The 26,017-nt window shown below is 41.4% G+C and overlaps 1 protein-coding gene across 5 annotated transcripts in view; it reads right to left on the bottom strand.

Annotated features, from left to right (window-relative positions):
- LOC145435693 (uncharacterized) overlaps nucleotides 1-14,058 on the bottom strand; it is a 224,194-nt gene extending 210,136 nt beyond the window's left edge. For 2 of the 5 annotated variants that reach the window (XM_080313000.1, XM_080313004.1), the window contains exons 1-2: nucleotides 13,851-14,058; nucleotides 2,766-3,048 (exon numbers count right to left, since the gene is read on the bottom strand). In XM_080313000.1, coding sequence (XP_080169126.1) covers nucleotides 2,766-3,048; nucleotides 13,851-14,014 — 447 coding nt within the window. In that variant the 5' untranslated portion in view covers nucleotides 14,015-14,058. The remainder of the gene's footprint in view (nucleotides 1-2,765; nucleotides 3,049-13,850) is intronic. The other 3 variants (XM_080312989.1, XM_080312987.1, XM_080312996.1) reach the window with 2 other exon arrangements.
- Nucleotides 14,059-26,017: the final 11,959 nt, after the last annotated feature.

The following is a 26,017-nucleotide window of genomic DNA, read 5'->3' as shown; positions in this document are numbered from 1 at the left end:
GACAGAAAATATTACCGCGCAATTGCCGATCTTAAAGTACGCGCAATTCGTTTACATGAACTATAATAAACCACTGCATTCATTAAAACATCGCCAGGAAAAATTCCGAGACTTGACAGGTTATTAATTTGCAATGAGAACTGCTATATAATCATGTCCGTATCCATCATCTACTGCGACGCCTTTTTTCTTCAGCGCCCCCGATATCACCCCTGAGCGTTTCCGCCCCTTCAAGAGGTCCCAGGTCACAGACCCAAGGAAAGAACCACTGAACTGGAATAACTGATCGTATAACATAGGGTTACCATTGGGCACAATGATTCGAGTACTCGAATCTGAATCGAGTATTAATTTTAATGATTCGAGTCGAGTAGTAAAATACGATTTTTTCGAGTACTGAAATTATATACGCTCATCATAACTGAAAGTTAATTTACCAACGATAATTATAGTTTTGATCAGAGGTAGTCAAAGTAGTCAAGAAAGCTACTCAAGTAGACGTAGAAGTAGCAACGAGAAAATCTACTCAAGTACGAGTAGAAGGACTTCTTTCATAAGCAACCTAAAACTACTTGAAGTATAAGTAGACTTTACTGAGTTTAAATCTACTCAAGTAAGTAAGTAGTTGTGAAAAAGATCGTAATTCGTTCGCATGGGGATTGTCAAAAGCTGCAAATGGCGCTATGCTGAAGGTGAAGAGAGCTCGATTCATATTGATGTATCACAGGAGGTGTCAATGCTTGACGAAATAAGCAGTCGTCCACATCATGGGATGTAAATGATAGTATTGATATGGAAATGCGATACTAATCCTTTGTTTACTCGAACACCCGGTTTTAGAGAATATATCATGACATGACGTCCTCCCCCATATTATAAGGCCCCTAGTTCAGTCGAAGAGCAATACGGAGAGTTGTGTCGGATACGGCTTTAACACTTTGCGCGATTAGTATACGGTAATTGAAAATAGGGCAGATCGTTAAAATGCCATGTAGTGTACAGCTTTATTTTCGGAAATATAAGGCATTACTACACTTGCTCTTATACTTCAACATGTATGTTCTCCAGACAAAAGAACTGAAACTATGATTAGAACTCAACGTATCATACTCGTAATTGAAAGAAAAATACAAATATCACTTCTAAAAAGCGGAAAATATATTTCATATCTTTTCTCCAGAAAGTTTCAACGATGGTCTGCTAATACAGGTCTAACGTTATAAAAAGTCAAAGTCCACTTTTCCAAATTAGGACACGTCATGGGCTGCCATAGGTTTAATAGGTAATTGCTAGATTGCGAAACGGTAGTTTCAAACGTTATGGAGGGCCATACTTACTGTGATAAAATATTTGACATAGGCGACAATGCGATGTGAACGGAACCACGCAACCCAGTATCTAAATTATATTCAGCGATATGCTTTCAGTTAAATATAGTTGGCCCTCTATATCTGCTGTGCGCGAAGCGCAACGACAATTCTGGATATTACATGACTTTTATGAAAATTAAATGTTGGTACTATGTGAAAAGAGCCCCGAAATAGCCTAAGCTATCTTTCTTATTGGGTGATTAAACTACTTCTACTTGACAAACTGAAAATAGCGAAAAGTAAATAAGTTGATCACAAAATATTACGAAGTAGAAGTAGAAGTAGCGAAAAAAAGATCTACTTGAGTAAGTACCAGAAGTAGAGGGGAACTACTTAAGTACTTCGAAAAAGTAGAAGTACTTCGTTACTGACCAACTCTGGTTTTGATTCTATTTTCCTCTGTGGAAGCCTTGGAACCTTGATTTACCGTGTCGCAGCGTACCAGACATAGTACAAAGCAACGAACGTTGCGGGAAATAACATATTTCCGAAGTCATGATCACCTCACAACATTGTCAAGAAGTGCAATCAAATCGGTATGGTCAAAAAATACCAAAGTATCTTTACTGTGACGGATAACAGGCATTATGTTCCTTGTGGTAGTATAAAAGGTACATATTTGAACTTTGACATAGTACATTCTGTTGTGACGCCATAACGAGCGATACTCGATTACTCGACTCGACTCGAAGCGTTATACGTGATTCAGAATCGAATCACTCGGGTACTCGATTTTGCCCAGCCATAGTTACCATGCGTCCTCTTTTAAGGGGATTTGTCAACTTTTTGACTTTTTTTAGAGTGTCCTCGGAGGACGCCCAAATGTCCTCTTGTTTGAGATGTTGTCCTCCTTTTTGAGAATTTTGGTCCAATTTACGGCCAAATTCGACTCAGATGCCATAAATCAGCTCCGAAGTAACGCTTCGGCGTCTTGTATTTTTTTAGTCAACCACCTGATAATGTGAAGAAAAAACTGTATTTTGGGCACTGAGCGAGAGATTTGACCCTTTTTTAGCCAACCGACTACGAAGTGAGAATAATTTACCATTTTTGTAGGATTTTCCTCCGGTTTTGCAAGTCTGAAAATTCTGAAAAAGTGTCCTCTTTTCAGATTTCCAAAATATGGTAACCCTAGTATACCACCGATCAGTGAGTATGCGCACCGCTTTCAGACTAAGGCTGAGCTAAGACTCCGACTCCGGAAATTTCGAAGACGCCTACCCTACTTCCGACTCTTAATAACGTCGTTACTTCTCCTTACGAGGATACCAACACAGATTACTTTGAACACCTATGCTAGTAACAAACTACAGCATAGGTACGCCTACTTGAGTAGCAATGATGACCAATTTTACGAACTTTACCCGTGATAAACAACAGCATAGGAGAGATTACCTTGAACGGAGTCAGAGTCGGCTTCACGCGACTTTTCGGCCAGGGATTCGCGTGTTTCTCGATAAATTCCTCCGCTTTACACTTCAAATACTGCTCCGCAGTCAGCCCGCTGGTATTCGCAAGATTAACGCGGACTTTCCTCAAGTCAAGGTCAGGACGCGTCGAAGCGTCCCCTCGATGTGCTTCACGTAAATCATCGAATTCTTTAGCGCTCATGTGCACTAAACCTTCTTCCTCCTCGGGCTCCTCGGAAGCGTGCTTCTTGCAGATATCCTCGATATCCCTTAACAATAGGGTTACAACATTTTGAGGTCTGGAAAGAGGGACACTTTTTTTCAAGTAACAATAAGAGATATACATTGATCGTCCGGTAAGTTGACTTTTATAAAAGTTAAATTACCGCATAGGGAACTTATATCCGGACAGTTTCCGTTGGGTTGCCCTTTTCTATTGTTTTAGGAAACTAATTTGGAGGATATTTTTTTTCTTTCTCTGTATAGCCTCTGCAGGAATATAGTCGCCTAACACTCAAAACAAAAAGAGAGGACGGCCGCCGAAAAAAGAGGATATTTGGGCGTCCTCGGAGGGCCATTTTGTATTATTGAAAAAAGAGGACAGATCCTCTTAAAAGAGGGCATATCGTATCCCTACATAACAATGACGTGTCATAGTTGCATATGATACACCGTATTTTGAACTGACAGTTGGGCTAAAACTGGGAGGAGCGGAAGACATTCTACATTTTTAACCTGCTGTATGCAACTTTGCCATACCAGTCCCGTAAACTATAACCACATTATCACAGTACACAGTGTATGTAGCCGCCGTACGGCCCTAAGGTGTCGCTGTGGCTCCTTCACACTCCCGCCGAGCAAAGAAGTGGACTCAGTGTCATTGTTACCTCACAGCGGTAACTAGATCGTGATGCAATTCACTGTTTAGTGAACATGCGTTAGTTGTACGATCGTGTTGGCATTAGTTGAGGTAATAGAATAGGAATAGTTAGGTGTATTGCATTACTAGAATAGGGCTAGTTTAGGTTAATTCATTCATCTCACTGTTTTGGTATCTTGTTACAGTCAAAGTAAATCTAGAAATATATTAAACCAAAAAACCCGGAAGATTCTTTGTCAAGTAAGATGCTTTGTATTTGACTAGCTTAGGACGTATTTGCCAATGCTTATTGTATTTCATTTTCATTAGAAAACACGCACCAACAAAGCGAGTCTTTTTCTCTGTGCCGACAGGGATTAAGCAGCCAGATATTTCAATCCATCCTGTGGCGCGATCTGCGGGTTGCGGCTACAGTGTACATTGGCAAAACATTGACGATTGCAATAGCGTTAATCAAGTAGCCTTCATAATAATCAAATTACACGCTTTCTGGTGAAAGTTATCCGAGATCTGCAGTAGGATTCGTAGTAACTCTCGTCACCGCGGCAGTATACAGAAACAGTACTTCACTACCGCAGATGTAGCTGAGTCCAGTAACATTATACGACAACGTAAAGGGATAGTGATTTAACCCTAAACCAGTGGTTCCGAACGTGCGCGATATCGCCCCCCAGGGGGCGATTTGTCGGTCCAGGGGGGCGAAAATAGCCAAGGAGGCGATAGGGGGGCGAAAATGGACGAAGGGGGCGATGGCGCGTTGAAATGGCTATATTGGCGTCCATGACAGTAACTGCCACACCCAAACCCCCAATTGGGATAGGCGGCCAGAGCTCGTAGGGGGGCCACTATTTTTTAGTGAATTAACATTAATTATAGAGTATTATTTTGGAAATTTGGGCAACTTTTTCAAAAAATTTTCGCGCTGCGCGCCATTTCGTGGTCAGATGTTTCTTGCTTATGGGATACCATTCCTCCAAGAAATAATACGCATGAGTTATAGAAATGGGCATCTCGGCGTCAGCCATTACCACACCATGACGCACCAAGACATATGAAGTTTCAGGCCATGTAACATGCGACTCCGAGAAGTGTGCCAGAACGAGAAAACCTTGACGGAAAAGGACTGCCCTTATGCTGACCGACTTCGATATATATATACGATATATATACATATATATTTAATTGCCCATAGGCGCCTAAATGGCTGGCGCCAAATGTTACTGTTCTGGCAATCAGAACCCCACAAAAAAATGCCATCTCGCAGAGAAAAATTAATTGCCAGTGCAGAAATACCAATTTAAAATCGTGTGCGTCTTTTAGGTTAGCACGTATGGGCGATTTGAATATCTTTTGACATAGCAGACAGGCCACGAAATGTCATTACGTAACGAAGTCATTATACCCACGGGTCCGCCCGAATATGTTCAATTATCATTTACGGGCCCTACATTTTCCAAGACACCTCACTCAGCTTTACCGGTTAATCTGAATACATATGAGCAGAGAGAGGATAAAAATTGACAGCAATATATATGCAATTCCCGATCATATTGACCGATTCAATCATGAATGATAGAAATTTTTCGCGCATCACGCGAATTAGGCCCACTAACTAAAGAGTCCAACAATTTGTGCTGAGAAGTAGCGGTAAAGAGGTATCGTGGGAGTTGAGTCTGAGGGGTGCAGAAGTTTGCTTTATCACCCTATGGAGGAGAGGGTCAAGACCAACGTATTGAGGGGGGCTGACGAAGTGCTGTTACGGTCCTTTTGGAATCAAGTCGGAGAAATCACCTTTTTTGTTAGTCAACTCACCAAAATTTAGCTGGAAAAGTGTAATTTCGAGGTCGAGCCGAAAAGTTGACCTTTTTTCTTAGTCAATTCGCCGGTGATTTCAGTCTGTATGCCCATTTTTCGGTTCCCAATATTTGGGGGGCGATCATCGGTGTCGAGTTTGAAAAGGGGGCGATGAGTCGAAAAAGGTTGGAAACCACTGCCCTAAACCATAGTGTTTCTTAACCTGGTCTCAAGTTCCCCCAAAGGGAAAATTTGGATTTTGAAGGGGGAAATGCTCAGGGGGCGATATGGGGGGTGCAGTAGAGACATATGACTATATAGTAAAACAACAGTTCCATATAACCCTGAGTTCTAATTGCAAATTAACGTTCGACAAAATCTGTCAAATCTCGAAATTTTCCGTCGCGCCCGACGCGAAATACATGCCGACGATGTTTGCAACATATTTCCATGTATGCAGTGGTTTATTATAATTCATGTAAAATTAATTACGCGTAGTTTTAGATCGCCAATTCCAGCTCGAGCTATTTTTGCGCAAAATATTTCGAACTAGGTATTTCATCCCGCAGCGAACAGCGTCTCGAAATCGAAGGAAGAGGCACTGTACCTATTTTAAGAGTGAGAGCCCTTGGTACATTAAAGATGCTTTTGAACCTTTTTGGTCAAAATGAGTACCTAAATATATTTGTATTTGAGGGCTACAAAATTAAATCTTCAGAATATTTCTTCATCGCATCATAAAGGGTGATACTGTTTAGTGTTGTGACCCGCAAAACCACAACATAAAATGAACGTTATATAGTACGATTTGCTTTCTTTGCAATACACTTATGTTAATGCTATTAACAGGGTGCAGTACTGAATTCAATGTGAGCAAAGATCTCTTACACTATCTCAGTTGATTTACTAGTCATAGAATGCAATAAAACAAAACCCAATATACTATTAGCGTCCCCGTATTGCCAGTCGGAGAGGTGAATTCGGGAAGTGTATACACCGGGCTCGAGCCAAATGGTATGAGCCGGTACCCGATAGTTGTTATAACAACCTTGATTTGATTCCAAATATCGCACATACAATTTGTAGTGGTAGCTCTATGGCGCCACTAGGGTGTGACGACATCGCAGGTGCTTCGGTGCTTGGTCGTCACTGAATATATGGCTGCTTGAGGACTACACGTCTCGTATATTAGACAGACCGTCAGTCACGTTACTACATGGTGGCGGCGGTGGGATTCGAACCCATGCCATCGAAATGACTGGTGCCTAAAACTTGGAGCTGTGCTGATGCAACGCCAGGTAGGCAACTCTCTCCGCCCTGTCGCGTATGCTAGCAGATCGCTGACTGAGACAGAGAGACGATACGCTCAAATCGAGAAGGAGGCCCTTGCTATAACGGGGTCTATGGAGAGATGGAAGGAACTCCTGATCGGCTTGCATCAACTTCGCGTGGAGACTGATCACCAACCATTAGTTCCACTTCTGTCAACAAAGACTCTTGACGAGCTTCCGCTCAGAGTGCCACGTTTCCGAATGCGCCTCATGAAGTTCAACTTCCCCATATCTCATGTTCCGGGGAAACTGCTATATACTGCGGACGCATTGTCTCGTTGTCCGTTGCCAACTTTCGAGTACGTTGATGGCCTTCATAATGAGACAGAAGCCTATGTCAATGCCGTCACATCCAGCCTTCCTGCGTCTTGCCAACGGTTGGATGAAATTCGCTCTGAGCTCCAGAAAGATGACGTATTGCGCACAGTGATGCAATATGTATCCTCAGGGTGTCTGAAATGCAAAGAGACGTTGCATGGCCCACTTAGGCCATACTGGAATGATAGAGCCTGTTTTTCTACTTATGACCAGGCCGTGTTAATTTTGGCATTTCAGGAGCCAGATGCCAAAACTGCCAAAAATAAAAATTTGAAAATGCCAAAAATAACCAATTTTTGGCATATGCCAAAAATAACACGGCTTGCCAAATAGTGTGTTTCGTTCATGGTGTTGTGTTAACAAGACCGAATTACAAGCGAGAAGAGCGTGTGTGAAGGGCAGGTATCTTACTATATGGGTCCAGCCCACCCATTAGGGAGAAAGCATGGTGTCCTAAATGGTGTGGGCACAGCGAGATTGAACGGCTGACTGCACTTGGTTTACGTCATACTTTCCATTCGTCCAAAGGCAATTTTACGGCCATTTTTGACCAGCTTGCCGAGCGCTAAATTTGATAAAACGGGTATCAATGGAAAGCTTCCGCTGTATCTGATTACTAGAATATAAATTGTATTCTGCTCATGAATCTGGAACCCCCAAATTTCGTTGGGTGAAAAATTAATTCAGGAGAAACTTAGCTGACCTGAGTTTGGAAGCACTGTTACAGTGCAAACAATTTGAGTCTATTCAGAAGCGGTAACAATCAGGTGTTTATCGTGTATGTTAGGCTTCTCATTCTTTTTGCCTATTGGCACCGATTCCGAATGGATACTGCACATTTTGTGGTTTCGTTTGATATTATGAACCTATGTAATCACTAGGTTTTTCCTTCTTATTATTGTTTGTTGGTACTGATTATTAGTGGATGCTGAACATTTTTTGGTCTCTTTTGATAAACTGACCCAAATAAAGCGTTTTCATGACTAATTCGAGTCTGAAAATATCTATTTAGAGGTCGATGCCAAAACTGCCAAAAATAAAAATTGAAAAATGCCAAAAATAAGCTATTTTTGGCAGTTTTGGCATATGCCAAAAATAACACGGCCTGCTTATGACGGACTCCTGCTTAAAGGAAATCGCTTGGTGATCCCCTGTACGCTGAGACAAGACGTTCTAAAATACCTTCATGATGCTCACCAAGGGTTGACAAAGTCCCGACTCAATGCATCACAGTCATGCTGGTGACCTGGAATTTCTAAGGACATTGAAGAAACCGTCAGAAATTGCGAAAAGTGCACGGAGCATCAGCGAGAAAAGGTGGAACCGATGCTGTCAGCATCCTTCCCAGAGAGACCCTGGTCCCGTGTTGGTGCCGACTTCTTTCAATACCAGAATTCCATGTACCTGCTAGCCGTTGACTACTACTCCAGGGACATTGAGATTTGCATTGTCTCCAAAACAGTGAACGCAGCAGAAACGGTTCTGAAATTCAAGAAGATTTTCAGTAGGCACGGCATCTGCGAGACTTTGGTCACAGATAGAGCACCTATGTTCTCTTCCCGTGACTTTGCGTCATTTTGCGAAAGCTGGAAAATTGAACATATCATGTCCTCACCTAGATATCCACAGGGTAACTCGGAGGCTGAGCGTGCCGTTCAGACCATCAAAAACCTTCTGCGAAAATGTGACGACGAACATCTGGCGCTACTCACATACCGCAACACGCCATTGGCTATAGGCTACTCGCCGGCAGAATTGAGCATGGGCCGCAAACTGAGAACAAGAGTTCCGTGTCATCCAGACGATCTTCTGCCCAAGTCTGTCGACCGAACCGCCGTGAAGAAAGCCGAAGCAGATTACCGACGCTGAGTTACTCGTGATTACAACAAAAGACACAGAGTAGTACCTGGAGATGAGTTCAAGGTGGGAGATCGCGTCTGGATTCCGGACTGCAAATCGCAGGGTGTTGTGGAAAACTTGACACTGACACTCAACCCAGATCCTTGGTTATCAGAACTGGGCGTGGCACCTTCAGAAGAAATCGCCGAACGGTGAGAAGATACCAGACGGAGAATGCCCCGCAATAAGGCGTCGACATTACCGCCAGTGAGGCAGCTGAATTCTTCAAATTTCCCGATCAGGGAGGAGATGGCAGTTCGAGCGCTTCTAGTGTCGATCGCGATGACCATCATGAGGCGGCGATAGTCCGACGGTCGGATCGGAACAGAACCGCACCTCGCAGATACATCGAGGAGTACTGATGTAGTTACAGGAGTAGTGTGTGTAAATATGTTGTGTTCTTCAATCACCCTTGCCTGCCAATTCCTTCATACCTTTGTACCGCTAACTGCCTCAATTCGGATTGTTTATTGTCTTCATTCTGTGCGTGCGTTGTATATGTTTGTGCTGCTTATAAGCTTTTGTGCTTGTCCTGAGAAGGGAGATGTAATGGTAGCTCTATGGCGCCACTAGGGTGTGACGACATCGCAGGTGCTTCGGTGCTTGGTCGTCACTGAATACATGGCTGCTTGAGGACTACACGTCTCGTATATTAGGACCGTCAGTCACATTACTACACAATTATTATAGCAGTGTTTCTCAACCTTAATGTCTTCGCCAGCCCCCTTTGGACCGTCACGTATCCCCACGGATCCTCCCAAGATTTAGTTCAAATCCAGCTCTATTCTCGTGCAGCAGGCATCTGTCTTCTGCAACTATTAACTGTGTCGTAGTGAGAAACAGCAACAAAATGAGTTTTCTTGGAAATATCAGCATACAATTTATGTAGAACTTGCTAAGGATTTTATTATTTCAAAGTCAATTTTGTAGCTAAAGTTCTTGAAATGCACGGTCGTGTCTTAAATCCGGGCCGTCGATCAAATTCGAACGAATGCCGAAAATCCATTTCCACAAACATAGGTGGTGGCGATTGTACCGATAGTGACGCTTCCGACGAAACCCCGGGATATGATCGCAACAAACATGGCACCACAATTGAGAAACATGTTTTTTAACGGCCATATAACGCCCAGTCTAGTTATTTTTATCTAGCAGCTCATTTTGAAATTATTCGGGAATAGCGGTTTAGTATATCACAGGAGAAAATAGATTTTTGCAAACAAGTCTTTTCCACATACCAAGCAAAACATCTCTGAACAGCAATGTGTTTATATCGGTAGGCTATTGGCAATTTGGCAATTAAATTAGTTTGCACGTGCAATGGGATATTGCGTCTCGGACCGTAATTCTGTTTATGTGAGTCCCGAAGTTTTAGCAATTATGAAACGAAACTGCCTCGTGATTTCTATGATTAAAAAACATACAAATTAGGTTATCAGCCATTTAGCAAATTTGGAGGTTTCGCGAACCCCCTGAAAATGCTTTGCGGACCCCAGGTTGAGAACCACTGTATTATAGGCGAGTGGTCCTCCGATTCAAGCTGTTTCCAATAGTGAAGTCCCAACCGGAAAAGAGCGACCGGACTCTTACCCCTTGTTTTTTCTATCGTCCATAAAATATGGGGGGGGGCGTCACCTAGGCAATTTTCGAAAAAGGGCGCCGCAGGAATAAAAGGATTAGAACCACGGCCCTAAACGATGCTTTTCATTTAAACCTTGGTTCACGATGCATTTGGTGATCCTAAACTATTTCTCGAATGTCACACAAACGTTGAAATAGCCGTTGCAGATAATTGTCGCCGTGCCAGAAAATTGAAGTTGCGCTATCAAATCCAGGTTGTTGTAGTAACAACCATCGATTAAGGCTTATGGGCTCATCGCATTTGGTTTGAGATCAATATACACATCCCGAATTCTGCTTTGCGATTGGCAATACGCGAAGGGTAATTGTATTGGGTTTTGTTTTATTGCTTGGTGTGACTACTAAATCAACTGAGAATGTGGTAGAGATTTGCTCGTATTAAATTTAGTCCCCCACCAAGCTCTTAACTTTACCACGAATGGAGGTAACAACACTAAGCATTATCATCCTTTAAGATACAATAAAGAAATATTATGACGATTTAATTTGGGAACTTTCAAATACAAGTATATTTAGTTATTTCGGCCTAAAAGTTTCAAAACTTCTGTAATGTACGAAGGGCATCACTCTCAGAAGTTGTACAATAGCCTACAGTGCCTTTTCGATTTCGACACAGTGCGCTGCAGGATAAAAGACCTATTTCAAAACATTTTGTCGAAACTAACCCGAGCTATCAGTACAAGCCTCATTTTATTAATATTTTCATCATTTCAAAACAGCACAAAACTGCGATACAATGAAAGGATAGGAAGGTGTCGAAACGACTTGGAGTAGCTAGCGTGACGGGAGTTTTATAACTGGGAATTGGCATTTCAAAACTACGCCAAATTCATTTTGCATGAATTAAATTTGACAACTGCAATCATGGAAACATGGTCAGTGGTTATTTCGCGATGAGCGCAACGAAAAACGTTGTGATTTGACAGATTTTGTCGAATGTTAGTTTGCAATGAGAACTCATGATATATGGAGCTATTGTTCTACTATTTAATCATATTTTCTTAGTCCAACGACCCCAGTTTCGCCCCCTGAGCGTTTCCGTCCCCTTCAAAATCCAAATCTCCCCCTGGGGGCGCTGGAGCCAAGGCTAAGAACCACTGACCTGGACCAATGGTTCTCAAAGTTTTTTAGACACGCCCCCCCCCCTCTTTTTTTTGGTAGTGAAAAAGTTGGCCCCCACCATATTGTGATATCGCAAAATACTAAAGATTTCAGACTTAGAATTATTGAGCAAAATTCGGAAAAAATGGCAAATTTTTGCCGACTTTGTGGTTGGTTGACTATAAATGGACAACTTTCCGGATCAATTCCCCAAATACAGTTTTTCATTCACATTCTCCGTTGGTTGACTAAAAACGTATGGTAACCCTAGTGGAAATGGTTTTAGGACGCTGTATTCTTCTGTCATTGATGTTTTGCGGTATATATACCGACTGATACACAACATACACACGATTTGTTCTTAAGCATAACATGCGTGCATGATATGCGCATATGCATAGCATGAGTACGTGATCTGTGCATTAGGGCTCTTCAAAAATGACTTTTTTTCTCAAATCGTACTGGCTACTTGATAAAATTGTTAGGTTACCTAATTTAAGCCTACACACCAAATTTGGTTCAATTCCAGCCAGTAACCGATTTGCTACAGGAGAAGAAAGTTTCTATTTATTATATAAAAATAAATAATAAAAAATTTTGAACTTTTCTGTTCACCTCATGGAAGTGTTAGGCTGTCTATAGAAACGATGCTCACCAAATTTTGTTCAATTCCAACTAGTGGAAGCGGAGTTATTGCCGTCGAAAAATTTTGATTTGAATAAAATAGTATTTACGGTGAGCACAACTAGAATAAATAAACAAAGAATCGGTCACCGTAAATACTATTTTATTCAAATCAAAATTTTTCGCCTTAATGTGGCGAGTGTTAACTAGTCGTAGCCTACGCTTTTAGCTGTAACGAACGGATACTTCGGCGATTGCACATTTCTATTGTTATTGCACAGATCCATTATGTTCAAGTTGTTATTGAACTGTTCCAACATTCGAAGGTCAAATGAAACGCTGATTCTATTTGACTTCCGTAATGACATGTCAATATAGCCTAGTTATCAGGAGTAGACCTATGCTCGAAACCCGGAAATAACGCCTACTTTGAAATACATTGAATTCTCCTATTATTGGTGGTGCGGCCCGCGGCACCATGAAAAATAGGAAATTGGCCCGCGAGCACATTTGAGTTTGAGACCTCTGCTATAGTTGAATAAGGCCGATTAGATGCTTCAGTCACAGACAGTGGCTCCGAATCCTGGGGTCGTTTGCCTTTATCTGGGGATCGCGACGATGATGGACATAATCAGCAGTAAGCAGAGTAAGTTTGAGAAAGCTGAAATTTATTAGTAATCAGCTTATCAAGTTTTGAGCTGGGCCACGGAACGTTTTCAAAATGGAAATGAGGTCGCAACCATTAAAGGTTGGAATTCATCGGATGTGTAACCTTCTGGTGCATTTTATAGTAGCCTAATATATGGAAGAATCAATATTATTGACAGAATTTATTCATAAAATGTAACAGCGAAATACATATAGTAAGTGCCCAAGAAGTTAAATCGACTACCCTATGGTGGGCCCAATATCAGTCCTTTTTTAGGGCGGAAGGGAGCAGAAAAATGTTGTTTCGGACCAGATTAAAACACATAATCAGATAATCACATAGCCGCACCGACCCAACAGCATAGCAGGGCTGTCAAACACAATCCCGGCGAACCAGACAAGGCCCGCCAGACGATTTTATTCGGCCCGTGGAGAAATCTGTATTAGATTCTACCAAGTAGCAATCACCAGAGCTCTCATTCGAGTTTATTAAATATTCTGTTTCAATGGATGTTGTATTGAAAGCTATATTCAAGTTCTGTACCACGAACCAGCTATTTTAGCATTGTGTGTCTGAAAATTTTGAAAAGTGTCTTCTCTTCAGATTCCCAAAATATGGTAACCCTCCTCAAATCCAAATCAAGAATTAGGACGACACCTTGTACTGCAGAAAAGTAGCGCCTAGACGCCGTTACTCTTTCTGTGTCGAACTTTTACATGAGCGTCAGATTACCATCCAAATGGCGCAATCACATTGCAGTTCCCATCGGAGGCAGTGTCGCTGTTAGGCGATTGAAACAACGACCGTATACCTAATCTATAGACGTCAACCTACCTCGATATAGTTTGGACTTCGAAATGTCCTCCATCCGCTTCAATACGTAAATCTTCCTTGTTGTCTTTCGTTAACCGCGTGGCCCGTAAATAGAATATCAAAGCGGTCAGAATACTGGCGATTGAAAATTGCCTATAACGGGTCCTGGTGAACGGTTCAAACATGACAATTTCTACGTAACTAAAACCTGGGAAGATAGAAATACAGTTATTGAATTTTATTTACCTAAAAAACGGAGGATTTCGACCTTAGAAAACCTAATCTTGATACAATTTCTACCTCATGTATGTTAATTAGGTGTTTTTGCACATAAAGTTGTAACTGTACTACTTATCTTCATTTCTGGTTGAAACTGTCTGTCCTTACGAAGTAGTTTGGCCTGAAAATGCTATGAAAAATTCCAGTAGTTACATCACGCATTATGGTTAAAATAATTAAAATTAATTCTGGTACGATGAAACATACTTTCCTACATTCTCGGGTAGCAAGTATCTGTCCTTACTAATAGCTTGTCAAGAATGGAGAAAGAACGTTCAACAGCAGCAGTTGTTGGCTGGCAACACTGAAGTTGCGTACACTGCTGCGGTGTTGCTTCATTCTGACAATGTTGTCTACATCACAATTTTTCATCATGGTGCTTCCTGATATAAGAACCAATGCCTACGCAGTCTCGCTTCAGTTCGGATATTGCGGTGCGTTGGGCGCAACACCATGTCAACTATTTATTTCCTTTATCCTTTATCTATCCGTTTATGATTCACAATGAGCAGGCAATGGGATGTCTCCAACGGTAGGTCTAAATAGTAGGCTACAATCGGTAAATGTCAAATAATAAGTTTGCCGACAGTGCAAACATTTACAATACAAACAAAATGTAGGTGGCAAAAAAGTGTGACTTTGTGAACAATTTTTACAGACAAGGGCCTTGTTTTAAATATGTTTGTTCTAAATTGATTTTTGATTTAAACGCAACCCTATTTACCAGTATGCATTAATTTATCATCGCGCGTTATAGTTTCAATATACTCTTTTCCACCGTGGTAGGGATCAAACCTCGTTTTGTTGTGTGTCTGCATGCGAATCATGTAGCACAAAGCTACGCATGACAGTGCAAATGACATTTCCGCGAAGTCATGATCAATCCGCCGCATTGTCACAAAGTGCGATGGAATAGGCATTGTCAAAATACACCACATTATATGTTACGTGAAGTAAAACTGGCTTTGCATTCTTTGTTGAAGAGTAAAAGGTAGGCCTACATCAGTGGTCGGAAACCTATGGCTCGGGAGCCATGTATGGCTCTTTTGGGGACAAAATATGACTCTTTGCGAAATTTTTATTTTTGTGCATAATTTATCTATATTGCAGCAACTTGTTATTGAATTTTCAGCACGACCAGCATAATCATTCCTTGTGGCAATATAAACATGTCTTTGAGAGGTTAATACAGTGGCGTTTTCGGGGTTAAGACCTCGGACCCCCTTTTCAAAATGCTCAAATTTAAGTTGCCGTCGCGCAGGCGACCAATATCACTAGCGAATTTGATGTACCCGCCACGAAATCTTGGATTGCGCGATACGTTGATTGATCAACGAGAGTAGGATACGTAGCAGCACCTGTATCACAATGCAGTTTTCAAATACACATTGTCTTCCTGATCTGCGGCGCAAAATGAACTACCGCGGAAGTGACATTCACAATTACAAACTCAAATCACAAACAACGCCATAGCTATCCACTAGGGCGGTTCAAAAATAACATTTTTTCCTTGATCTTGCGGGCTACATGATTAAATCGTCAGGTTACCTTAAAAAACGACGCACACCAAATTTGAATTCATTCCAACCAATATTCGCGGTTTACGTAGAGTTTGAAAATTTTGAATTTGCCCAGAAACGCAAAAAATTTTTTTTTTCAAATTTTCCTGCTAACCCCATGAAATTGTTGGGCTGTCTTCAAAGACTATGCAAAACAAATTTGACTCAATTCTAAGCAGTAGAAGTGGAGTTATTCCAGTTTTTCGATGAAAATTCTTGGATTATCCACCGATCAAGGATAATCCCAGAATTATCAAAGAAAAACTGATATAACTCCACTTCTACTGCTTAGAATTGAGTCAAATTTGTTTTGTATAGTCTTTGAAGACAGCCCAACAATTTCATGGGGTTAGCAGGAAAATTTGAAAAAAAAAATTTTTTGCGTTTCTGGGCAAATTCAAAATTTTCAAACTCTACGTAAACCGCGAATATTGGTTGGAATGAATTCAAATTTGGTGTGCGTCGTTTTTTAAGGTAACCTGACGATTTAATCATGTAGCCCGCAAGATCAAGGAAAAAATGTTATTTTTGAACCGCCCTACTATCCACGTTCTTGATTGATAACGCAGCTTTGTAGTCGCTGTTTAAATGCAGGCATGTGGCGCAACGTTATGCTACCCGCGAATACTTTGAGAATTGAGAAGTCAAATCAGAATCAGTGCGACAATAACATTCGATTAATACCAGTTATTATAAATGTTATGATATTTACGATGAATTGCGCTATCACTGGTAAGTGGTAAGGCATCGCCCGGCCGTTCCTCACCTATACCTTACCTCTAGTCTTCATTCACACTTTATTTTCGAACAATAAATAGGCAAGTTGCGTAATTTTGGTAGTAAAGATGTTCAAAATCTAGTAGATAGGTGAGGCACTGTGTCACCTGCCTACCCTGACCCCACGTCACTGACACATCACACATTACAGTGGGTATAGGCTCCGTGTTTGGCTCCACCTACGAATCATGGGTTCTCGCATTTAAGATAAGCACAAGAACCTACGATCTCGTATGACCGAGGAAAGTCTCAAATTTTGTATGAAGCCCTCAACTATTATCAACCAGACTACGAAGTCATCAGGAATGTCATGCAACACCAGAAGACGTATTAACTGTAAAACTGAAAATTGTGACGTAATAGTTGATTGACATGTATGGCTCGTTTGGAGTTCAAATGGAAAATATAGGGTCAATATGGCTCTTCGGACGAAAAAGGTTCCCGACCACTGGCCCACATAGTTGAACCATAGTGTCCTATATGGTGTCGACACAGGAAATCTCACGTCTCAGTGAAATTGATTCACGTCACAAATTCCATTTGGCTACAGGCAATTTGACGGTCATTTTTGACCGGCTTGCCGAGCATTCAATTTGGTAAAACGGGTATCAATCGAAAGATGACTCTGCACTGATTACGAAAATATGAATTTTATTCTGCTCGTGGCCCTGGAACTCCCACAATCAGCCTCGAACTTTTCATTGTTATGGAGATTGGTATTGGGACGCAACAATGCTGTCTGGCGAAACGAAAGAGTAGCTCAGGACGCAACAATGCTGTCTTGCGAAACGAGAGAGTAGCTCAAGAGAAAAGGAGCCAGACAGCATTGTTACGTCCCAATGCCAATCTCCATAACAATGAAAAATTCGAGACTGATTGTGGGAGTTCCAGGGCCACGAGCGGAATAAAATTTATATTTTCGCAATCAATGCAGTGTCATCTTTCGATTGATACCCGTTTTACCCAATTGAATGCTCGGCAAGCCGGTCAAAAATGACCGTCAAATTGCCTGTAGCCAAATGGAAATTGTGACGTGAATCAATTTCACTGAGGCGTGAGATTTGCCTGTGTCGACACCATATAGGACACTATGGTTGAACTCTCCACGTCATTAATGCTGCTATAACATCATAATGAGTAATACTCAACTCGATTCGAAGCTTAATATTCGATTCAAAAATTCAAAATCGAATCACGCGGGTAGGCCTACTCGATCTCGCCCCGCCTTAGTAACTATACTTATAATAACATGTACATTTTGCTGCAAAACCAGCAATCGCACACAACAGTAAATGTGTTAACAATTTACTGCCTAATCATCTGTAACACGCTATTTGCAAAGCAAGCAGCTTTCCAAGGAATTGCTGCACCGGGCAGTCAGGCACGAGGATAGCCGTACCTGAATTGTTCTACCAGCAGTTACGCACGGTTTAATCAGTCCCTCCAAACGAGGATAATAATTTCAGCGATGGAGACTATTGTAAACTGATAACATTTGCTTAACTGTACTACTCAATTCTGATATACACAAGCACAGGCTTCTCGATGCTGTCGATTTTCTCTCTGATCAATCAACGTATCGTGCAATTCAAGATCCCAAGACGTGCAATGTATGGTACAGCGAATTTGCGAGGTAGGCTATATGGGTTGCCGGCAAATATAAGCACTATTATATTGAATAATAAATGAACAGTTATCGCCAGGTAAAATTTGACATATATTTTATAATTTAAAAAGGGGGTCCGAGCCCCTAAATGAATACCCCACTATCTTGACCTCAGATAGGTATATAGACTCAGCTACCACCGGAATAATATTTCGAGCCGTTATGAAAAATTACAAATCAGTTGCAGCAATGTTGATTAAAAATTGCTAAATTGACAACTTATCACAGAGCCATATCATATCCGCAAAAGAACCATATATGGCTCGCGAGACATACGTTCCCGAACCCTGTACCACATAGGCTACACGATATAATACGAAACCTCAGTAAGTTGAGACAAATAGATATGTTGCAATACACAACCTACCTACACATCTATATGATTAAACATACGCCTACGCCAATTGTCGATGAGTAATCTAAGCGTAAATAGCATATCCTTTCAATTTAACCATACCAGGGGTTCGCTATGGAGAGCAGTGAGCATGTGCAGCCCACAGAACAAGATACTACCTCTGAGATAACAACGGGATCTCGAAGCAAAACTTTTTTCGTGTGCAATTTGTTTTTGTCATAACAATGGAGGCGGAGTAAAACCAGGCCACACAATTGTTGAATGACTTGGTGTCACTCACAGCCAGAGCATGGCATGCATGGAACGCGAAATTTCTATATACGTTTATATTATCTTCTTTTACTTTTCATTCAGTGTGCATGCCTCCTCTTAACGTGACCTAGGCCCAGGGGAGTGTCCGATTTCACAGACTACTCCAAGAAGTTTCGACACCTTCCTATCTTTTCATTGAAACGCATTCTTGAGCTGTATTGATCCAGGTGAACTGAACCATAGCAACATTCCTCCACTATGCTTTTATATTTTCATACTCTCCCAGTTGATCCAGCCCGCGACGGGATTCTGGGCGGCTCGCGGACAGTCTTCCGCCTTACATGATAATGTAGCCTGCCGCCCCAGTCTGCCGAGATTCCCCACTACTTGCTTAAACGTCAGATTTTAGTGACAGTATGTTATTATATACGTGTGTGCGCAGCGTGAGAGAGTAGAGCTTACGCGTAAGTTTGTCGTAGCGAGAAGGCTTGCATTACCGGCATTTACCATGTACGCTACCTTAATGAATTGAAGTATTAGTAAATTTGGGGTACCGGGCTTATCGAACGGCTGGAAGTCTTAATTATGGATTGCACCGCGTGTTAATTGATCGTAGAGATCAATACATGGCGGCGGCTGGATGGCAATGCTGTTCTCAAATCCACATCGTTTTCGTCATTATCGGCGAGAAAGGGCTTTGAAATGACATTGCTGTCCTAAAAATACATTCATTAAATACGATTCATTCCTTGTAAATGTGGATAAAAGGGTGAATAATGTATCGGTTCAGCAATCCGGCCCGCCAAGAACTTAATTTTCCTATATCCGCAGAGTCAATAATCTGTCTAAAGCGGTCCGTGACAACAGAAAGGTTGGCAACCACTGATCCAAGCAGCTCTGATGCATCAATTCCATTCACAATTGCTTTGTATCATATCTCAGCGATGTACTGTAGACATAACGTGAAGTAAAAACGTGATTTATCTTTGAGAATTACAATAAAAGCGAAATAGACTCAAGACATGTAAAACTAAAGTGCTGTCGCACTGCTAGCAGTAGTAAACAGATGCCAGCGATAAAATTACACAAAACAAAGGTATATTGTTGCAGAAACATAGACTATATCTCATAACACGATTTTACATCACTACAATCATTCATTATGTTGCGATACCGGACAATATGTCAATTCCCCACGCCCATGCAAGTATGCATGCTCAGCTGCTCACGCCCATACTCACTAGCTTCACTAACCAATACCAGTGGTACCCATTGCTAAATCACGGAAAACCAGATTCAATGAAGTTACGTTGCGTGGTCGAGACTGAAGTCATAGTGGCCTTCAATTGAAGTGGACAAAACCATATCGAACGACTCACTGTGTTCGAAGTACGTCATCCTCTCCATTTGACCAAAGGTAATTTACGGCAAAATTCAGACTGGCTTGCCGAGCGTGAAAGTTGATGAAACGGGTATCAATCGAATCAGTACTGATCACGAAAATATCAATTTCATTCTGCACATGGCCTTGGCTAAAAAATGATTAGATAAAAAAAATCGGCCGCGAATGTTGCATTGTGTCGGTGATTGGTACTCTGGCGCAATAATGCCGTCTGGAATAACGATGCCGCAACTAAGGGGCGGTAATTTAATTATGTGTAGACGACCGCATAATTTTGGCTTTACGGTTGCATGCGGCTGTACGTCCGAAGGTTGGCCAACTTCGGCGTAATCGAAATAAGGACGAGCAAGGCTGCAACGTATAGGAAATGATAAATACTAATCAGGGCTGTAGGATACCGGACCACCACCTAAGACAGTGGTTCTCAAACTCGGCCCCGATACCCCCTGGTTGCGCCCCTGCAATTATGTGAACTGCACTGTTTACAAGCTTATCGCAGGAAGTACCAATTCAATGTGTCTGAGCTATCGAGGCGGTTTCCTCGAAGATCATTATAGACAGATATCGTACCCTGGTCTACTCCAAAAGGAACCAAAAAGTCCATTATACCAGCGGTTAAATGATGAGGAGAAACATTTGCTTATGACATCACAATAAGAACTTAATTTGCAAGCTGCATAAAATTGATATGAACATTGTGCGATATTACACATCCGGTTAACCTGTTCTAAAGCATTAACTTTCCTGTTTATTGTGATCGCTTGTCATCGGTCAGTTGTTATGCGGATCTGATAGCGGTACACATCAGTACACCCAATCGGAGTGGTAAACACCCTTTAAAAATTATGGTATGGGGAATACGATACTCCCGGCTGAAGAGCGCTGATCTAGAAATCTGGGCGCTTCTTCGATATACTATAGATTACTAACCTACGGATAGATACGCAGGTCCCGTCGTTACGCTCCGGCAAGCAGTTACACTTACTGCTGAGCAATCTAAAAGCAGCATAATTGGTAGTGTTATAACTTGCGACCCGAGGGGTGAAATTTAATGAAACTGGTCTTAATCGAGAGCTACTGTCGCACTGCTTCTGAGAATACAAATTAAAATCTTGTCAGGGAAGTGGAACCACGTCAAAACATCCCTCAAAGTCTGAAAATCGGCATTGTTTTGAACAGTCGCTGGACGAAATTGCCATTGTTATGTTCATCGTTTTGCGGTGGTGCCATTGTTGGAACAATGCTGATTTTCAGATTTTGAGGGCTGTTATGAAGGTGGTTCCATATCCCTGACAAGATTCTAATTTGTATTCTCAGAAGCAGTGCGACAGTAGCTCTCGATTAAGACCAGTTTCATTAAATTTCACCCCTCGGGTCGCAAGTTATAACACCACCAATTATGCTGCTTTTAGATTGCTCAGCAGTAAGTGTAACTGCTTGCCGTAGCGTAACGACGTGACCTGCGTATCTATCCGTAGGTTAGTAATCTATAGATATACGCCCCATATCAAAACAGTGTTTCCCATGACTCCGGGAAGTGTTTCCCATGAACACGATAAAATTTTATCTACGTCAAAATATTATTTTGACTTTAGGGTTGGGGAAGGCGGATATTAGGGTTGGAGGAGGGGGGATATTAGGGTGATTGGTGGTTGGTTAGGGTCAAAGTTGGGGTTAGGGTAACCTAAGATCCGGGTTGGGGATATTATGGTCGGGAGAGGGTGGGATATTCGGGTTGGGTATATATTGGGGTTAGATATCGTGTCCTTCACCCCAAACCTAATCATGGGATACCCTAACCCACCTCCAACTCCAATATCCCCCTACCCTAACCCTAATCTCATCCTCTTCCCCAACCCTAATATCCTCCCTTCCCCAACCCTAATATCCCCCCTCCTCCAACCCTAATATCCCCCTTCCCCCATCCTAATATCCCCCAACCCTAATCTTTGGATAAGCGAACCTCAACTTTGACCCTAACCAGAGGTGGTCAGTAACGAAGTACTTCTACTTTTTCGAAGTACTCAAGCAGTTTTCCTCTACTTCTGGTACTTACTCAAGTAGATCTGATTTTCTCTACTTCTACTTCGCAATATTTTGTGATCTACTTACTTACTTTTCGCTATTTTCAGTTTGTCAAGTAGAAGTAGTTTAATCCTCCAATCAGGAAGATAGCCTGGGGAATTTCGGGGCTGTTTTCACGGAGTATCAACATTTAATTTTCATAAAAGTTGAGTAAAGCCCAGAATTATTGTCGCACTTTGTTCACAGTGGATATGGAGTAACCAGTATGATTTCACGAAAGTATCGGTGAATATTATCTAGGTAGCGGGTTGCGTGGTTCCGTCCACACTGCAATGTCGCCCATGTGAAATATTTCATCACAACATATATGGCTCATCATAACGTTTGAAGCTGATGTTTCGCAATCTAGCATCTAGTTATCATATCGTAGTGTAGCAGTCCATGGCGTGTCCTAATCTGGAAAAGTGGGCTCTGACTTTTTTTAGTTTTAGACCTGTTTCAGCATACCACCTTCGAATCTTTCTGGAATTAAGACATGAAATATAGTTTCCGCTTTTAGAAGTAGTAGTTATATTTCACTTTCAATTACCAGTATCATAATTTGAGTTCTAATTAGTATCAGTTCTTTTGTCTGGATAAAATACATGTTGAAGTATAAAAGCAAGTGTAGTAAAGCCTTTAATTTCCGGAAATAAAGCTACATAATATGGCATTTTTACGATCCAACAAATATTTTTTATTACCGTTTACTAATCGCGCAAAGTGTTTACACCGTCCATACAACTTCTCCGTATTGCTCTTCGTCTAAACTACGGACCTTACAATATGGGGGAGGGCGCCATACCAAGATATTTTCTAAAACGTGCTGTTCGAGTAAACAGCGCATTAGTATTAGTAAATTGGATACCTCCTGCATGGTATGCATCAATATGAATCAAGCTCTGCACCTTTCGCATAGCTCAATTCGCAGCTATTGACAATCCATGCAAACGAATTACGATCGTTTTCACAACTACTTACTTACTTGAGTAGATTTAAAGTCAGTCAATTCTACTTCTACTTCAAGTAGTTTTAGGCTGCTTATGGAAGAAGTACTTCTACTCGTACTTGAGTAGATTTTTTTCGTCGCTACTTCTACTTCTACTTGAGTAGCTTTCTTGACTACTTTGACCACCTCTGAGTCCCTAACCCACCTTCAACTCTAATATCCCCATCCCCAACCCTAATATGCCCCTCTTCTCCAACCCTAATACCCCCTCCCGCAACCGTAATCTTGGGATACCCTAAACCCAAATTTGACCCTAACTCACAACCAACCCTAATATCCGTTTTGCAAAGGCAAATAAAATTATTTTGACGTTTATAAAATTTTATCGTGTTCATGCAAAACATTTTCTGGTGTCATGGGGAACACTATTTCGATCTGGGGCGTATATCGAAGAAGCGCCGAAATCCAAGTTCTAGATATCGCTGGTGGCTTGCGAACACCATAAAGAGATAAAAACAAACAAATTCCGGAGTCATATTTATCTTGGTATCGTCAGAAGTAGTTAGGTACGCCTTTGTATGCATGACAATTTTTCTTCTGATCCATGCCATATAGCCTACTTACACATTTCCGTATTCCAAGCCGAAACTTCATTCCATACTATACGGCCGTAAACCAAACTTTACGCTGATTGGTCGAGAGACAATGGCTATGGATACGGCGCAGCAACGGAGGACGCTGCATTTACCTCAACCTATAGTCGGCACTACGATGCATTGCTAAAGCCGTGTAGACTGTATAAAACCGACAAGATTACAGTTAAATGTTTATTTCTTCATCAATAATAAAATTAGGAAAGGAAATAAAATATTTAATAACATATACTGAAATATAATGCCGAAATACTACTGTGTTTGTGAATGCAGTGCCACCAATGGCAATGAACTGGGGGAAAACAGATCTTTCCATTCATTTTCTTTCAACGCAAAGGACAGAAAGGCTTGGGAAGGCAGAGTATAAGAAGGCAGGACTATTTGTGACATACATTTGGGCCTGAATTTGATGCCAATAAGAGTGAATTACTTGTAATTATCTAGCAGCAATCAAATAAAAACTCCTTTTCTGTCATTTCTGCCCAAGTTCAAATTTCATGAACTCATTGCATGTGCTATTACGATACCTCAAGCACACCAGTGCAGATGAGGTCTGCTCAGCTAGAATCACTCTATCATGTGAAGCACCCAGATATCCATATGGAAAAAGAACATGACCAATCTTTGCTACATTCACATGAGTGATGCTTAGTAGTCTTGAATGGCCCTTTCTTCGTGCAATAACCCACACAATATTGATTACCTGTTCATACTGTACTGTCATTGAAGTGATTTGAAAAGAGATGTTGCATATGGAGTATCTGCTGTCTTGTTCCCCTCAAAGCAGTCCAAAACCCTACCAAAATTGCTACTTGTGAGTCGAAGAGCCCTATGTATTTACCCCATTCTGCACATCCTCTCTGTTCTGATGTCCTGTGGGCTTATAGGTAGCTAATCTGCATATGACTGACTTCGTTGGCTTCTAACCCTAAGATTCAGGTGATGGATTTGAAGATTACATTTCAAGGCTACAAGATGGCGATTCTAGATCAGGATCACCAGATGACAATGTAAGATTTGCATGTGCAGCATCCACAACATTGGAGGAAGACAGTTGACACGGCATGGAGTTCAGGGTCCGTCTCTTTGCAATGCCAATATCTTCTGCTTCATCACGGAGATTGCGACTGGGAATCGCACCTCTCTTTACACCTGACTGTATTGGTGTAATGCACTAGCAGCAAAATCTTCCTTGCAAAAGTTGTAGGAGCAAATTATTATTATTATTTAGGCTTACCATACGTCCTCTTTTAAGAGGATTTGTCCTCTTTTTTGACTTTTTTGAAAGTGTCCTCGGAGGACGCCCTTTTGTCCTCTTTTTTGAAAATTTAGGTCAGATTTAGAGCAAATTGCGAGTGATATGCCGCAAATTAGCACAGAAGTGACGCTGCGGCGGATACTTCGGAGTGAAAAACGGCGAATTCAGCTCTGAGCGAAAAGATGACTTTTTTTTTTTTTAGTCATCCACCTGGCAATGTGGAGAAAAAAACGGTATTTTGAGCTCTGAGCGGAAGTGATGACCTTTTTTTTTTTTAGTCAACCGATCACAAAGTGGGAAAAATTCACCGGTTTTTGAGAATTCTACTCCGGTTTTGCATCTAGCAGATTTCTGAAAAAGTGTCCTCTTTTTACATTTTCAAAATATGGTAAGCCTATTGTTATTATTATTATTATTATTATTGTACACAACAGTGGTGCTTTTAGCCTGTTTAAGGCTTTGTGCTCCACGACATGACAGTATTTGAACTGATCAATGCATTTATTCTTGTCTTTGACATTCTTTCCACTCTCTCATCCATCGGCTCGCGATTTATCGGGTCTTTAGCTGCCGACTTGTAGCTCGGCTCACTGTGATTTCTGGGCTTTTTAAGTCACTGCAACCGCAGTGAGGTCGGCGATTAGGAGCAAATGAAGCTTGTGGAAGTAGGCTTGAAATCCTGCCTTCTTGCTGTGCATTCCTAAGCCTTCCTGACCTTTGCGTTGGAAGGAAATGAATGGAAAAACCTATTCTTCCCCAGTTCATTGCCATTGGTGGCACTGCATTTATAAACACAGCAGTATTTCCGCATTATATTTTAGTATACGTAACAAAATATTTAATATCCTTTCCTAATTTTATTATTGATGAAGAAATAAACATTTAACTGTAATCTTGTCGTTTTTATGCAGTCTACACGGCTATAGAAATACATCGTAGTGCCAACTAGGCTTTGGTAAATGCAGCGTCCTCCG

Source organism: Botryllus schlosseri, chromosome 1 (genome assembly GCF_051294905.1).
Source record: "Botryllus schlosseri isolate E-star chromosome 1, Bs_hap1, whole genome shotgun sequence".
Classification (NCBI taxonomy): Eukaryota; Metazoa; Chordata; class Ascidiacea; order Stolidobranchia; family Styelidae; genus Botryllus; species Botryllus schlosseri.
The sequence above is the reverse complement of the archived record's forward strand: the minus strand, read 5'-3'. Positions and strand labels throughout refer to the sequence as shown.